Source organism: Solanum pennellii, chromosome 4, assembly GCF_001406875.1.
Source record: "Solanum pennellii chromosome 4, SPENNV200".
NCBI lineage: Eukaryota > Viridiplantae > Streptophyta > Magnoliopsida > Solanales > Solanaceae > Solanum > Solanum pennellii.
In genome coordinates, this window is record NC_028640.1 from 62,571,471 (window position 1) to 62,588,848 (window position 17,378).

General features: G+C 30.9%; 1 protein-coding gene and 1 long non-coding RNA gene across 7 annotated transcripts; both read right to left on the bottom strand.

Annotated features, from left to right (window-relative positions):
* Positions 1–2,218: 2,218 nt before the first annotated feature.
* Positions 2,219–4,884, bottom strand: LOC107018381 (stress enhanced protein 2, chloroplastic). Its single transcript, XM_015218846.2, has 2 exons — positions 4,511–4,884; positions 2,219–3,023 (listed from the first exon to the last, which is right to left on the bottom strand). The coding sequence occupies exons 1-2, from the start codon at positions 4,823–4,825 to the stop codon at positions 2,751–2,753; spliced, it is 588 nt and encodes a 195-aa protein (XP_015074332.1). The 5' UTR covers positions 4,826–4,884; the 3' UTR covers positions 2,219–2,750.
* Positions 4,885–7,287: 2,403 nt separating this feature from the next.
* On the bottom strand, positions 7,288–14,432 carry LOC107017543. Of its 6 annotated transcripts, none has more exons than XR_003577772.1 (9): positions 14,302–14,432; positions 14,153–14,201; positions 13,875–14,031; positions 12,621–12,956; positions 12,267–12,544; positions 11,178–11,297; positions 9,870–10,529; positions 9,549–9,574; positions 7,288–7,420 (listed from the first exon to the last, which is right to left on the bottom strand). It is a non-coding gene; the product is annotated as an uncharacterized LOC107017543 (long non-coding RNA). The 6 variants fall into 6 exon arrangements; XR_003577770.1 differs by having other exon boundaries at positions 7,290–7,420; positions 9,870–10,330; positions 10,361–10,529; positions 11,178–12,544; XR_001456513.2 differs by having other exon boundaries at positions 7,290–7,420; positions 11,178–12,544; positions 13,988–14,031.
* Positions 14,433–17,378: the final 2,946 nt, after the last annotated feature.

Sequence of the window (17,378 nt, forward strand, 5' to 3'; positions counted from 1 at the left end):
TTCATCATCATTCATAGAGGTAATGTCTTCTTTATTAGAATTCTTCTCAATTAACACATAAGAAACATTGAGAAGACTTAAGTAGAAAAGTACTTTACTCTTTCATCTCTTAAAATGGTTACCATTGAACCGAAATGACTTGTTAAGGTCTCCCATCTTGACATCAGCGATTTTTTCAATTGTAGCCATGTTGAATCTCCTTAAAATTGATAGTGAAAACTTACAAGATAACAAAAATACAAGATTACAAATGAAAATAAAATGAAGAAACAAAAATCTCTTCAGGCTGAGGCACAAATATCTTGCTCTCTTTAAGGAGATTCAAGCCCGCTGCAGCAAATGTTTTTCACCGGTCCAGAAGTAGTCGTCTTTGACTTGTCGCTTTCAGGATACAATATCCTTTACAAAATATAACTCAACAACTCTGGACAAGAGTTGAGTCCAAAGCTTAACAAAAAAGAAAACCTCCCTTCAACTAATAAAAACTCTCTTTTAAACAAACTTTATGCACTCTATATTTTCTTGTGTGTTGTGTGTATCAACCAAATGAAGACCACCACTATTTATACTACAAAAAATCTTCTTAGCAATGAATAGAAAGATAATGGAGTAGTAAATAGCTAAGATAATGGCCTTATGAGTTACATAGATTATAAGGTATAATTGAGGAATAAAAGAATGAAATAAAGGTGAGGACAACAAATGCATCAAATGTTACACTTTGACTATCCTAACATTCACTGCAACGTTCAGCAAAAAGCAAAGTGCATAATACATATGGTCATTATTTGACCACTAAGTAATTAGGCATAAGTGCATGTACTTAATTCCATGTGGCAGAATGGTTATTCACCCGATGACAAAATTATGTGAGGCAAATTTAATTATAAACAAATATTAAAATGCTCAAAAAGAACCAACAGCTTGTAGTTGTTTCCTTGTGTTAATAGGCGTAAAAGAATTCAACTTTTTAACATTAGAACTCACCAACATCAAGAAGCTCTTTGTTACCTACTGAAACTTTTTGAACATTAGTACCTGTTGGGGATGAATCACTGGTAATGCCAATACCCTTAGGCACAAAAATTGGTGCTTCAGGGCTCAATTTTCTATAAGATGTGACATGTTTATCCTCTTCTTCCACCGATTGGTCCATCGACTCTCACTTGTAACACCTTTTTGTCCCCCTTGAAGTGATCAAATTATTTGTCCAAGTAACTTAAAGAGATTGAAACAAATTTAGGGGTGTCAAAAATGAACACCACCATAGGTAACCTGTCCAGAATTTTAAGGGTTGGGCTCAAGATAATTTGAATTGGGTTCAATCTCAATCCATTCAAATTTAACGCATTTAAAGAGAATTCTCAATTGAGCCCAATTCAATCTCCAATTTCAATCCGTTTTAAAACTTTTTATTAAGATATGTTCCTATATTGAATGTATGAATTACTATCTATTTAACATCTTTTAGGATTTATCTATCCATTTGTTACTTTTTTAACAAAAAAGTTTTGGGTGCAAATTCAAATTGTGATTATAAAAGTTAAATAAAGATAAATCTGGTCAATAGGGCGGGTCAAGACCCAAGTCATTTTTTAGCCCATTTGAGCCCAAAGTAAACTTGGGCAGGTCAAGACCCAACTCAATTTCTATTCAACCCATTTTAATATTTTTAATTTCAACCCAACACGCCCATTTGACACCCCTAGAAACAATCGATAGAGCATGAGAGTTTAACATATTCAACTTAGGAGCAAGATGAAGCTTAATTTGAGAGGCTCCTGGACAATTTGAGCTCCAACATCAACTGTTACCCCTGCTTTCTCAATTGTATTAGACTGTCCAAGTTCTTTTATTTGCATCACAAAAGTAGGAGTTGTGTTAATGCAGGCTACATCTTCAGTCAAAAGCTTTCCAAAAGCGACTTGCGATACAACAACAACTTTCTTTTTCTTTTCTCAAAAAAAAATTCAATATATAATGTTTCTCATCTTCTTTTTACAATAAAAGGAAGAAAACATCATTCGTATAAGTTTAGAATGTAAAATGTTGAAATTCAAGAATTACTGAATTAGAAAAAAACTTTTTCTCTAAACTGATTTAATAAAAAAAAATATTTAAGAATTATAGAATTAGCTATTAGTTGCAATTTTATTCAATTAAAGCCACACCGCATGCAGATAGCCAGCTAGTTAATTTTCAAAATTGAAATATACAATTTCATGTCCCAATAGAGAACAACACATTCTCTCCATAAATCTCAAACAAATATACATAAAGTGAAAAATATTTGATAACAACTTCATATTGCCATTTTCACTTATGGCATCCTTCTCTTTTGATGGTCTATTATTATTGTACTATAACTTTCTTTATAATAATAATAATAATTTAAATATATATATATATAATATCTATTTACAACATAGTAAGCAAGCTTCTTTCCGACCATACTGACCTGACAATTATCTTCCTATAGATAGCTCCTTACTTGTAAAAAGATTTATAATGAGAATCCGTTGAAGCTTATTCAGGATTGATCTTTCTTATTCGAAAGTCTTATCATCACTGTAGGTGCGACACAGGTAGTAGTAACTGAAATAGCTGATGCGGCATGATCGCGATTATAAGCGTCCTATTTAGTTTAGGGATTTAGGGACTAGGTCTGATGAGTACTTGAAACATTAGATAAAATCAACTACTTAATTATAACACTTCCTTTTTCTTTTCTTTTTTTCAATTTTTGTGGTCTAGATATCATCATCAGTCCAATCAATATTCTCGTTTTCATAAAATAAGCCATCGACGATTTGATCAATTAAGGAATCGATGAAGGTGTTGCAACCAAGGGTGAAAATTCGGGTAACACGGGTGCGGGAACTGGAAGACCAAGCAAAAAGAGCAGCACAAGCCACTGCACCAATACAAACCCCAGTAGCTTCAGCTATTCCTTGAAAATCAGTCTTTCTGAATACAGAATTTCCAGTCACAAATTCCATAGACACTGTTGCTGCAAACACAATCTGGACCACATACATATACACAAAATTTAACTATAAATATTCTACAATTTTATGTGATAATATATAAAACTCTTTACAGAGTTCACGTTTTATGTACTAACATCATTAAGAATTATTTTATTAATACCATATATTTGACAGGAAAGAAACATGTGTTGCCATAAAATTTATACAATTATTTATGAGTTATAAGCAGGGGCGGATCTACTTAGGCTCGTGGGAGTGCCACGCTACCCACGAGCTTCGATCGAAATGCAATGTAGGTATAGTTGTATATATGTACCATTTGTATAAATAAACAAATGGCTCCCACAGAACCAAAAGGTGTTGTGGTGCCACTGGTCAGTGGTACTCCCGCCTCTCAGACCCAGACCCTGAATCGAATCTCAAAGATTAAAAAATCTAAGTGAAGAAATTTGTATAATTATGGATGACAGCCCATTCTGATAACAACATTTAAAAAGAAAAACCTCGCAGGACGAGGAATTCAGCTTCAACAATTCATATTTTGAAGATTATATTTCCTTTTTTCTTTTAAATTCTAGTAAACTTAGTTTTAATTAGTAATTATTGTTGACTAATTTAATTTTTTATAATTTGTTATTAGTTATTTATTTGATGGAGAAGTGTTAAAAATAGCTTTAAACAGTGTCACATTAAATGAAGATATTCTCTATTAATAATTTTATTAAAAATGTCCATCCGGTTAATAATTTATTCTAAAAATATCTCTACTACTAATATTTTACCCCTAAAAATGTCTATGTTGTTATTTTATTATGTCAAAAATACACCTTTTCTAATGAATATAATTTTTTTTAATTTTCTAATAAAATTATTGTTTTTAAGAATCCCTTTCTTGTTCCTTTCTTTTGAAAACCTTTTAGCTAAAAAAATGAAAATAGTAATATTTTTCTTAATCTCATTTTGTAATTTAAATAGAATAATGTTATGTACTTTGTAAATAATATCATAGTAACTTTATCTTTAATTTTTATTTAGATGTAATAAAAATCTTCTTTTCGTAATAAAAAAAAGTCTATTTCTTAATCTTTTTAGAATTGATTAAATAAATATTTAAAATATCACTTAAAATAGATAAAAAATGAAATATGAAAATAAGAGTGATGATTAATATTAAAGTAATTTGTTTAGTTTGTTAGCAAGGGACATATTTACAAACATAAGTAATTTAAAATATGTAAGAAATATTTATAAATGAATAATATATATAAAATTATTTTAAAAAAGTTATGCTTCATGAATTTTGTGTGAAATCGAAACGTCAGATTGATTTAGTGATCTAAGCAATATGTCTACTTTATATCAGTTCAAATTTTGGATCCGCCTCCGGTTATAATCACAAATATAAATATATATATATATATATGAGTTATTTCATAACATTTTACTTTAAGGACATGTTATGGAAAAACAAGAAATATATATTTTGAGTATAGAACCAGAAAATTGGGGAAGTTAATTACCATGGCAAGTCGACCAGATATAATTTCAAAATCATGACTCTTCTTAGAGCTCTCAATATACTCCGATAGCGTAGCGAAAAAAGGCGAAACCTCATTATCTTCGCCATTAAAACCTCCGTTCTTCGTCTTTATCACTCCGACAGGATCCGACCCGAATGATCTTAAAGTAGTCAATCTAGGCTGCAACATGATTTTCCCAATCTCCTGCCCCGGTTCTGAAACTCTCAACTTCTGAACCGGCATAAAACCGGCCGGTTCAGCCTTCTGAGTTTGTGGTTTAAGTTCACAGAAAACCGGTCCAGCTCTCAAGGCCATTGAAGAATCTAAGAGATGATTCTTGAAAAGTGGGAGAGAGAGAAAATGTGGGTTTATTATTAGATGCATAGAGTAATATTATGGAAGAGTTTTAATTTTACTCAAATAGTCCTACAACTTTGAGGCTCTTTTATTTTGGTCCTTATGTTGAATTATTCGAATTGGTTTGGTTTTTCATTTAAATTTATATAATATTATCATAAAGTTGAATTTTCTAAATTTTGATTTTTTTATTGATTTATTTAATTTTTTCAACAGTTATCGGAAAAAAATTAAATTAAAAAGATTATTTCTTTAATAATGTGACTTAGTGCAAACACTTTGATACATCTAATATTACTATCACAAAGTGATTCTTAATGACATTTCCAAAACATTTGAATAAATAAAATTGAAATACGAAGATGTAAAAGGAAATTCATCTATCAATTGGACTAAAAATTACACATTACGAGAATTGAGAGGACCATTTTGCAAAAGGAGTCATGTTGAGGGGGTGAATTGTGGAGTTAGGTTTTGGTGGTGATTGTGAAGAGTCCACGTCTAAGAAAAGGTATGTCTGGTGTAAGGTGTTGTATAATTATTGGATAAGAAAGTTGAAAAGACGTGGATGTCCAATGATTCTTTAACGTTCTTTTCAAATTGTGTGGATAAATGACTCAAAACAACATTGGATGGCTAAAAAAAAAGTATTGGTGGGACTTGGGCGAACTATATAGAAACAGTCCACGGTCACAATTTTTATTCCTGACCTATAAAATTGAATTGAAAATGGAGTCAATTCGTAATTTGAGTTAAATTAGACAAAATAATCTAATTAGTAGTTTGATTTGATTCGGGAAAATGTGCAATTATCTCTTCAAATTATGCCTGAAATTGCAGAGACACACATATACTATACTAAAGTCCTATTACCCCTAAACTTATTTTATAAGTAATTTTCTACCCTTGTTAGGCTTACGTGGCACTAATTTAAAAAAAAAGTCAACCAGCGTTGGACCCACAAAATAGTGTCACGTAGGTCGAAAAGGGATAGAAAATCATTAATAAAATAAGTTCATGGGTAATAAGATCTTAGTATAGTATAAGTGTCTCTGAAATTTCTGACATAGATTGAGGGGTACTTGTGCATTATCCCATTTGATTTTGATATTGAACACAAAATATCCAACTATACCTGAATTGATGTAGTTTTAACTAAACAAATAAATTCGAGTTTTATTAATTTAGTTGATTTATAAATTTAAAAATTCAATACGAATGATTTAGTTAAATATTTAAAAAATCCAAACCAATCTAATCATGAATATCCTTAATTTTCACCAAGGAAAATTAACATGAGTAAACAAATGAACGTGTAGTTAAAAAAGATTTGACATTTAATTAGTATATAAATATAAAACATAATTTAATTATATATAAATTGTAATTGGCTCTGCCTCTTGTTTGTAATAAATTTTAAACATATTGTAAATAAATAAATCATACAAATAAAATATGAAAAAAATATAATTTTATTCATCAAGGTAGATTGCGGATACAATTTCATGATTTGACCTCTTTATACGAATAATCCATCAATTTGTGGATTATTCGAGATCTTGATCTCTTTATGAAATTTTAAAGATGCCTTTAAGAGAATTTAGCATCCTTTATATAGAGTTTAGGATTGAGCAGCCTCTAAGAATCCTAATTTGAGTTGAACACAATTTGTAGAGTCCCAACTCAAATTGAACGCATCTTGTAAAATCCCACGAAATTTTAATGTCTACCCCTCTATATTAGATGGTGTGGTTTGGTTTTTTTGTCCATATTTGATTGAATTCAAATTTGTATCAAAATATTTATATTATATTAAAGAATTCAAATTTCTAATTTCTGATTAAATAAAATATAATATAAAATATATTCCTTTACCACAATTCATATTCAATGAATTGTTTTCTTATCGAAAGTGACTGTGGTTTTGGAATTGCATGGGAATGGGAATGTATATGCACCGTGGGATCTTCCAGCTTGGGTGAAAGAAAGTTTGCGGTGGAGTGAAATATTATTCTATTTTTAATTAAAATATTTTGAGTTTGTATCCCCTTAAATATAAAGTTGTTTTTTATTAAGAAATTTTAAATTTAATCGAACTTTAATAACATTGTTGAACACCAAGTGCCAAGTGGGAAAAAAATGTTTTATTGTCTCCAATGGTTAGTTTTATATGTATAATACTTGAGAAAAAATAGGACTATATAATGAAGAAAAAAAAGAAGTTAAGGTATGGAAGAATTGAATTTTCTTTAGAAACAAATACTATGGGTATATAAATTGAAAAAAGTACGAGCAAATTTTTTCAGAATATAACAAACTCAATATTTATATCTGCAGATTCTTTTTAACCATTCCATAAAGAAAACTTTATTCATAGATTTTTCTTTATTTATTGAATTTTTATAATAAATCAAATTACATAACATAAATTAAGACGGTAGTAGTAATTAATAATCAACCAGTCTTAGGAGAAGCTGGTTTCACTAGAGGTGTTGCTGTTTTAGCTCTTGTTTCATGTAACACTGGTCCTTGTGTATTTCTTGTTTCATTTCCCTGTAATATATCAAGAAAATGATCTTCATTAGCTACAAAATTATATTGCATGAAAAAATCTGTTTTTTTTAATTTATACATCTTAGACATATATATTGTTACCAATTTTTATGCCATAATTTTATTTGTTTTTAGTTAGTTAAAAAATAACTTTTTCTTTATATATATTTAGCTTGTATTTCAATGTATAATATGAAGTTATGAATTTAAAATAGTGTTTGGGCATTCAATTTGAGTTCATGATTTCAAATCTCAAATCTCCAAAATGCATGATTTAGAATTTTAAATCATGATTTCAAATCTTTTATATTGTAAAACCTGACCTATAAATTATATTTTGTAAATAAAAGAATAGACTCATAAATTTTAAATTTGCCAAAAAACACTGATACGTGAAGAGGTTATTCTTACCATGTGATAAGATTATATTAAAGAATAACTACTAATTACTATTATTATTGATTTATGGATAATTATAAAACTATGTATATAATTGTGCCCTTTTTCTTGGGTTCGAATCACATTTATGCCCTTCAACTTTGGGTGTGCACAAGTAGATACTTAAACTTGTATAAAGTTGAACAAATAAACACACGTGTCGTACATGTCATCCTACATGCCATTTTTTGTCCTACGTGATGTCCTACGTGTATTGTGTCATGTAGGACTCATTTGTTTATTTACTTAAAAGTTGTATAGTTGAAGTGCCTGTTTGTGCATTGTGAAAGTTGGAGGTCAAAGTTAAAATTTGAAGCCAAGTTTAGGGTTCAATGTATGTATTATGCCTTAAAAGTATAGAAAGGATATCAATATATGTGATTTATCATGTTTGAATATTTTGGTATTTATTTATGAATTAACGTTTACTCATTTGGGAACATTGTATAAACATTAGAAAAATTTTGATAGTTTTTACAAGGCATAATACATAAATGTGCCCTTTAACTTGGCTTCAAATCACATTTATGCCCTTCAACATTGGATGTGCACAAATAGACACTTAAACTTATATAAAGTTGAACAAATAGACACACATGTCCTACATGTCATACTACATGTCATTTTTTGTTCTACATGGTGTCCTACGTGTATTGTGTCATGTAGGACTCATGTATTTATTTATTTGAAAGTTGGATAGTTAAAGTGTCTGTTTGTGCATTATGAAAGTTGAAGGTCAAAATTAAAATTGAAGCCAAATTTAGAGTCTAATATATGTATTATGCCTTTTTACAACTTGTAAGGTTTGCATGATGTTTTCATTTTTGGGTGGGAGGGGTGGATGTTCATGAGAAAAATATAACTTAAAGAAAATCAAATTTTATATATTCAAATAAACATCAATATCATATCAATCTGATTGTTATCACATATCCAAACATGCCCTTAGTATTAATCTAGAAAATTTTCTAGTTTTCCCATATTTAATTGAACAAATTTTTTTGAAACATATATCTCGGAGAAAATAAGTTGCCTAAATATAAATGAGGAAAAAGCCATTCTTTTAAGATAAAACAATCTCGATAACTAACCTTCTATATTTATTGTATCTTCTGCATCCATCTAATGCCTTCAACATGATCATTACAAAATGTTTTTGAAATAACATCTTTTTTTTATTTACCAAACACTAGAAATAAGTTAAAAAAAATAATTTATTTTTTATTAAAAAAAACATTTTTTCGTAAAAAATATTCCCTTCAAATCAAATACATGCACCCTAAGTTTCTCATTTTATTTTTAGTAATGATTTATAGTCATGTAAAAAATTTTTAATCCCTTATAGAGCTTCACAACATGAAGGTAATTTTAAACTATACTCTAAAATTAAATAGTAAATATTGACTATTTTTCTTAAAAAAAATAAATTAATCCCTTATAGAGCTTCATAACATGAGGGTAATTTTAAATTATACTCCAAAGTTGAATAGTAAATATTGAATATTTTTCTCTAAAATATTGACATATGGGTCCACTCATTACGTGTTCCAGCTTTATTAGTGTCAAAAATAAATACAAAATAATTTGCTAACGACATAAGTATATATGAATCAACGGTTTAACGAATAGTAAAATTATAACATTTTTTTAAAAAAAAACACAAAGGAAAATTGAGGAGGAGGAAACTTACACCCACACTTTGTTCTGCAACATTACCTGAAATGTTAAGTTGAATTAATACATCAAAATTCAGAGCTATAGAAGGATTTAAGTTCTACACTGTCTCAATTTATGCATAGTTTTGAAAGTCAAATTTCTTAATTTTACTCATGAATTTGAATATAACATTATATGAAAAGTATAATTAAACATAACAATCAATAATTTAAAATATTTAAAAACATATTTTAAATTACTATCAAGAAAAAATTTATTTAACTCACTAAATTTAAACACTATCACATAAATTGAAACGGAAAAAATATGAAATTGTACTACTCTCTATTTTTACCATTAGCAGGTTTTGCAGATGTAGTTAGGGATTGACCTTGGAACCTGTTGGACATATCTACAATGACAATGAACCTCTCCATATTTTCAATTTTGTTTACCAATGACTAAGATTAAGCTTTATATGTATATACTAGACAGGCATGTACCCGTGCTAAGCACGGGCCCAACACTACTACTTACATATATACAATTACATGTGCAACAGCCCTTTAGCAAAAGGAAATCTAATTAATTTAATTCAACGACATCCAATTCAAATATAAAGATTAAAAGTATTACATGCATTAGGTAACTTTATTGTTGATCTGATAAATATACTAATGCAGCATATTTGATTAAACAAATAATTGTTTAAGTTCATATACACTTTGGATCTAATTATAGTTTTTACATACATTAGACAAAAATATATGTGCGACTTAAAGCTTCTAACCACTGTTACATAACAAGTTTTTGAACCTTCTCATGTTTTGACAGAAGTTTTTGAACCTTCTCATGTTTTGACAGATTATTTCCAGTTTCCACCTTGGAAACTTGCTTCAATTGACTCAAGATAACAACATCTGATTCTATATATTGAAGAATAACACAATCATCTTCTTTTGAGGGCTAAAAATCGAAAGCATTCCACCTAAATATATCACTCAACTTGAACAAACTGGATAATAATAAAGTAAAACACATTAATCAAGATACAATTTTCAAAAAGTAACATCACAAACCATAGCACTCTTGCATACTCTTTAGATTTAAATGGACCACAATGAGGATTTTAATTGTCTATTAATCTTTGAACCCATTAGCGAGTCCAGTGGCAAGTAATATGAGGAAAGGAAGACATAAATTAGCTATCATAATAGTGCCATTGGATATTAAGCTATATCACAAAATGCCAATATAAAGATGATGGTATCAAAATAACTTTTCTCGAGTGTTTACAGCTAATTAAGGTCAAAATTTAATTGTCTCTGATATAATTTGTAAGATTTGGGACTTACCATTACATGTACAATTGATCCTTTGTCACATACATATTAGATGTCTTTTTTAACATTTGTGGAAGCTTATAGTGTATCCATGACTAAGAGTATCTGCTAACTATAACCTCGCAAATATTTTTTTTAGTATAGATTCTTATTCTATGATACGAAATAAGGAAATTAATGGATATAATCAAGAATGACTATACATTGGTTATTCAATCAAAACCTATTAATGGTCTTGGCCAACAGGCTCCTCACAAATTTTCTTTATTGAAGTACTCTCGTTTTCAGATTCAAGGAAAGTTTTTTTGAGGTTACCATACCTTTTTGGTGAGAGACCGATGCATAGTCAGAGCTCTCCATTTGTCGTATGTCAATCAAGAAACCCCGACTTTATATGGTACATTGTACCTCAATGTAGTTCTTACTGAGTTTAAAGCTAACTGCAGTTCAAATACAAATTCAATTTCTAATTATTAATGAGTAAAGAAGAAAAAAAAAGATAGCTCTATCGTAAATTAGAATAGGTAAACTTGAAAAAATAAAGTTGATAAATGCATACATACCATAAACCAGAGAGAGAGAGGTGGAAAATAAATGAACTTGAATTTTCAATATCTACATCTATTATTGAAAAAGAAATACCAGAAGAGCAGAGGAGTTTTGAGGAGACGACGGTGAAGAAATGAATAGACCTAACTCATATCAATATGAACTGTGGCCTCTTGACAACTCAACCATCAGGATTCAATAAGATCTACTCAAATATGGTTGCTCTATAAGAAACAGACATAAGCAAACTTATTCAGACAGTTGTAAGCTCATGGACACAACCATGAGTATAAGGCTCATATACCTTCTCAAGGTATGGGAATGACAGCAAATATCCATGGAATTGGAAGAGGTGAGGGATAATCCATTTATCTTTGGGTTATATAGTTCAAAAATTACAAGAACAAACAGATTGTAATAAAAGATCCATTATATATCTTTTAAAAAAGTGCTAAAATTAACCGATGAAAAAAGTTGTGATCTTGAGTTATAAAGAGGATCTTTTTATTTTCAGCATATCTTTTTAGTAGTAATCCGGCATATCAACTTAATAGTTATTCATTTAACAGTTCCCTTCTCTTGAATTAGCATTGATTCTTTGCTTCCAAGTTCATACTTAAATCATATATTCAAGAATCAAGAATTAATTTCAAATAACATATTATCGAACTTATATGATAAGGTTGCGTATACACTATCCTCCCCAATCACCACTCATCAAATTACACTGAATATGTTGTTGTTTGATAAGAATCAATGAAAAACTTCAACTGTTGTGGAATATTTTTCTAAAATTGAAAAGAAAAAGAACATATTCTTTCACTCAGATACGATACCAAAAAGACTGAAACTTGACTTACTGTGCAAAACGACTCTTTTGGGCAATAAAAGAGAAAATTTTGATGCTACCTCCTGCAACAGATTTTCTACATAGAGTGTAGTTAAAGGGGTCTGCTCAGCATTTTTAACACGATATTTCTGCCACAAGTGAAAGTAGGGCTCATCTTCCAAGAGAACACGAGGAGAGGAAAATTTCATGAGATAATCTAACCAACAAATTCAATCAGTTCATGCAACGTTTGAATACAATATGGTCCTTCAGCAGGAATAGTCATATCAAGAATTTTATCTGCCTAGCCTGTAGAAATAATTTTTTTTCAGGGAGAAGAAATAATTGATGATAGACTTTCTTTCTAGTTGAATTTATTACTTACCAGCATAATAACGGGGATGTACAACCAGCGTACTCCAATCTTAACAGCCTGTTCATATGGCTTCTCAGTGTCTCAAGTCTCGAACGTTGCAATTTGATCATTATGTTTCTCAACCAGTTCAGCCAAGTGCAACAATACTTTTGACCTTTCCCGCAGAATGGAACAGTTAGTGTTGTACGACAACCACATTAGAGAAATGTGTAAGCCACCAAAAAAAAAGGTCAAAGACCAGATGGCACAACTTCGGGAATCCTCCGTGCTTCACTAAAACCCACGGCCGATTTCTTTCTCTGTTTGATCTCGAGAGAGGTTCATTCACTTCCTCGTCTTCTTTTCCTAGAGATAGCACTTCATCTTTATTGCATTCAATGGATTTCGGATAAACGGGTAACAAAAGGAACACTATCATGCCACTAAAAGCAATAAGGATACCAGGAACAATCACCGACCAACCCCATTTGTATTTCAATAATATTGATGCGACTAATGACCCCGTAATATCCCAACAGAAGTGTGAGAATTCTAAATACCCATTATAAATAACCTCTTCTTTGCAAAACTAATTCCCAACCAATGCAACTACTGCAGGACATCCAGAGGATTGGAATAATCCAGCAATCATTTGGATAGTCAGATACTCAAATAGTGCTAGAAACTATGGATGTTTGCTCAATATCCAAGTCCAAAAAGAGTTGTGAATAAATCTGTTCTCAATATTTCCACAGTAGAAAAAACTATTGAATCCATCTTATAGCCTAAGTACCCTGAGATATTTAAGACCAACCCCACATGATCAGGATCAACTATCAAGTGCTTGTTTCACGATAGTCGATACTTGCGGTTTTTCAATTAGCATACCCACAGCTACCAACTTTTCTTATCAAAACTCAACTCTAACTCAGTTGTAGTTCATACATAATGATCCTAATAAGAACACTACTACAAAAAACAACTCTTAATCGCTAGATACACCTTATATTTTGTTGATAAATATGTATTTGTTGCAGCGGTTAGAAACACTACAACAAATTTCGTGATTATTTATAATGGTTGGCTAAGCAATTTCTTGATAAACAATCACGAAATTTGTTGATGATTTTTGACTGTCTAACAATTTCTTAGTCAATCGTTATGAATGCCGGAACACACAGTTGTTTAAACAAGTGAAACATTTTCTTATCTTTGTTATGATAACAAACTTTTGCAAAACCACTGTATTCTTTAATATAAACCTCAAAGGTTCGAAAAGCTTACAAAACTCTGCTTCAGACCACGCCTCCAACCATGTCATAAGGCAGCCGATAATTTTAAGATTCTTGAGATTGAAAAGCAGTATTAGAAATCCCAACTCGGAAAATTGATGTTACCTACTTTGGCGAAATATCTTAGCTTGAGCTAGCAGACACAACCTCTGCAAATCATGGTCCAATAAGTTCAAACATCTATAAAGAAAAAGCTTGAAACTTATTTTAATAATAGCATATGAACATTTGTAGATGCGAATTTTTCACCATATAGGAGAAAAAACTTACCTCGCTTTGTATGCCTATGGCACAAGGTACTTATTGAAAATTTTGAACACTACCCAAAACAAGATTAGGAAAATATTTAGAGAGAAAACTAATTTGTACCGATGAAAAATCAAAGAGAACATAGAAGATAGAGTGGGTAGAATAATAACCACGGTATCGATGAAGTTAAGTTATGAAATTGAAAAATTTCAGTTTGGATGAAAGAAACTCGGACAAGTCTTCTGGAAATTCTTCATTGTTGGAAAGAAGAAAAGACTTCACGAGTCTTCTAGAAAGGCCAAAAAGCTAGTCATAGGAATTTGTCTTTGACCAAAATGACGAATTTGCCCTTGTATATAGTACAGAACTACCAAAATAGCCTTGGTCGTTATCCTCTATCACGCTTCTATATAGTAATAATAATAATATAGTTGAAAACTTATATCTACTTCAATTTTATATTCATAAATTATATGATTTTTTTATTTGTGGGAGAGGTTTAGCCATCGCTTTGGATGAGATTTTTTCTACCTAATAAATTTATTTAAATAATTTCATTCATTATTTTTGTAATAATTGTTGTACTGTTTCCCTAACAATGTAAGTTGTTTAGTCATGATATATATGCACTGTGGGATGATAGTACTGTTAGGAGAAAACAAATAACAAAATTATTTGTTACAATAATACCAACATACCAGTAAAATTCTATATATGCCTAAAAGAAACTTTAGACATCACATGTTTAAAGTTATTGTCAAATCAATAAAAATAATTTTTAGGCATTGCAAATATGACTTAAAATAGTAATTCAGAAAATTAGGTATCTGCCCACTTGATGAGTTGTTTTTTGTTAAAAAAAAGTTATAGTATATTTATTGTTGTTATTGATTTACTTTATTATGTTTTCTTTTCTTACTTCTTTGATATGTTTACTTGAGATGATGATCTATCAGTGCGAAGAAAAATAGGAAGAAGCTGAATTAATATTTCACATATCTCTTGCAGTTAGTGTGTATTACATCTGGCAGGAGAGGAACTAGAGTACTTTTCAAAAGATTATAAGAAACTATGATGTTCTAGTAAAAAGTATTATCCAAGAAGTCCACATAAGAGGGGGGATAAAAGTGAAATTGAGCATGAAACTGCAGTTAGTAGATTGGTACCCTGTGTAATTAACTTCTGATATGGGAGGGATAGGGTAAGCAAAGACTAGGAATCAATTGTTTTGATGCTGAAAGTATATAGTCCTGGAGATGTCCATGCTGATTTTTTTCCAAGTGATTTGTATTACTCATTTTGGTTAGTAAAACTATTTATTTACCAAAAAAGATTGTGGGGATTACAATCAAGCTCGCAAATTGCATTGATTTAGGGGTTTCTATAACCCTCCACTAATTTTAATTAAATTTGTTGGGGTTGAAACCTCAGCTACGCTTAAAAATAAAAGTAATTTTAAAAGAATGATTCTTTAAAAGGTAAACACAAATAGGTCAGAGGGAGTACATTTAAAAGGATGTACACTACCAATCTTTTTTTCTTTTAAGTCAAAAAGTAACTATTATTAAGTAATTGACCCAGAGATTTGATTTTATTTGGATTTATTTAGATGTATACTACTGTAACAATTGCTTTTAACTTAATATAAAAAAGACTAATAGAATACATCATTTTAGATATACTCCCTCGGACCTATTTGTGTCTATTACCTTTTTAAGAATCATTTTAAAAGCCATCATCGAGGCTTGTGAGTCAGTGCAGTAGGGAGGGGGGGGNGCTTGACTCCAACCATGTCAATTAATTTCCAAAAGTGATACAAAGTTAGACGGGTAATGAACCAAACCTTTCCAACTATTATCATCCACACCAAAATAAACCACACTGCAGATGAGAAAAGGATCAGCATAGTTCCATTTCTACAAAAAAGTTAATGAAAAGATTCCGTTAACAAAAATTTCTCTTCTCATATCCTCACAAATGCGGGGACCTAGTTCCTGGCAGAGTGCTCTCGTCCAGATACAAATGGGGTACAGTCATAAAAGCTGTAATGTCAGGTGATAGGTGAAAAGTGCAGTATCCTACACCAATAAGAAGAGCGGACGAGATTGTATGTTTCAGTATCTCACAAATGCAGGGACCTGGTACCAGGCTGAGTTTCCTCCATCAGATACATAATTGGTTACAACTGTAAAGCTGTCACGTCAGAGGTTGGTAAGGCGTCAGTGTACTACACCAATCAGAATGGAGGAGGGTGTTTGTCCAACGGATAATAACTCTTTTTGTTTGATACTTTTAGCATGACAAACACCATATTATATTCATTCATCCAAAGAAGGAAGTCAGTCAGCAAGCCTTTTCAAGAACTCATATAGAAGTTTGCAAGGGATCTGATTCCCGCAAGCAAGGGACCTGGTACTCGCAAGACTGCGACGTGAAAAGGACGAAAAGACAGCTGTCATCTCTGATGCGGTAGGTGCACAACTTTTCCAACAGCAGGCCTTCATCCAATAGGATGACTTCAAAGAATTTGTGGGAAATTATATTATCTCTTTCCAACAAACACAAATTCAAGACTTGGCAAATTAAACTTGGATTTTCTCTGAAAATTCACAAGCTGGAACAGAAGGCCATCTTCAAGGAAGAACATTGCTCAACTCAACAGAAGGACCTGATAGAGTAAAGAAGAATCTTTGTTGTATTTAGAGCTTTGTGTATATGTACTCACATTGTAAATCTGTTCCTAATCTATAAAGGATTCAGATATTTGTTTTGGGTTTGTAAAAGTCTAAATCAGTTAAGGTTAACTGATTTAGTGGGCAACATTAGTATGTTGCTTAGTCAAATTCTAAGTCATCTAGAGTTAGGTGGTTTAGTGGGCGGTGTTGTATTCGCTTAGGCTCTTCAAGTAATAGGTAGATTACTTGATCGTGAGATTAATAACTTTTTCTCACATTGATTGTAACCGGGTTTCGCTTTTGTTTGAGAAGATTAGTGAAGACGGTTGTAAATCCTGTGCAACAGGTCGTGGTTTTACTCCCTTGAGCAAGGAGGTTTCCACGTAAACTGTCTGTGTTGTGTTCTTTATATTGTTTAATCTTCTGCACTGTTTTTGCTATATCAAGGGACTTGGTCCGTTGACTGGTAGTGATCACACATATTCTAACACTAACTTAGAAAGTGTTGGTTCAAGACCACCTCCAATTTTGTATCTTTGTTAGGAATTAATGGACATGCTCAAGCCTACCCC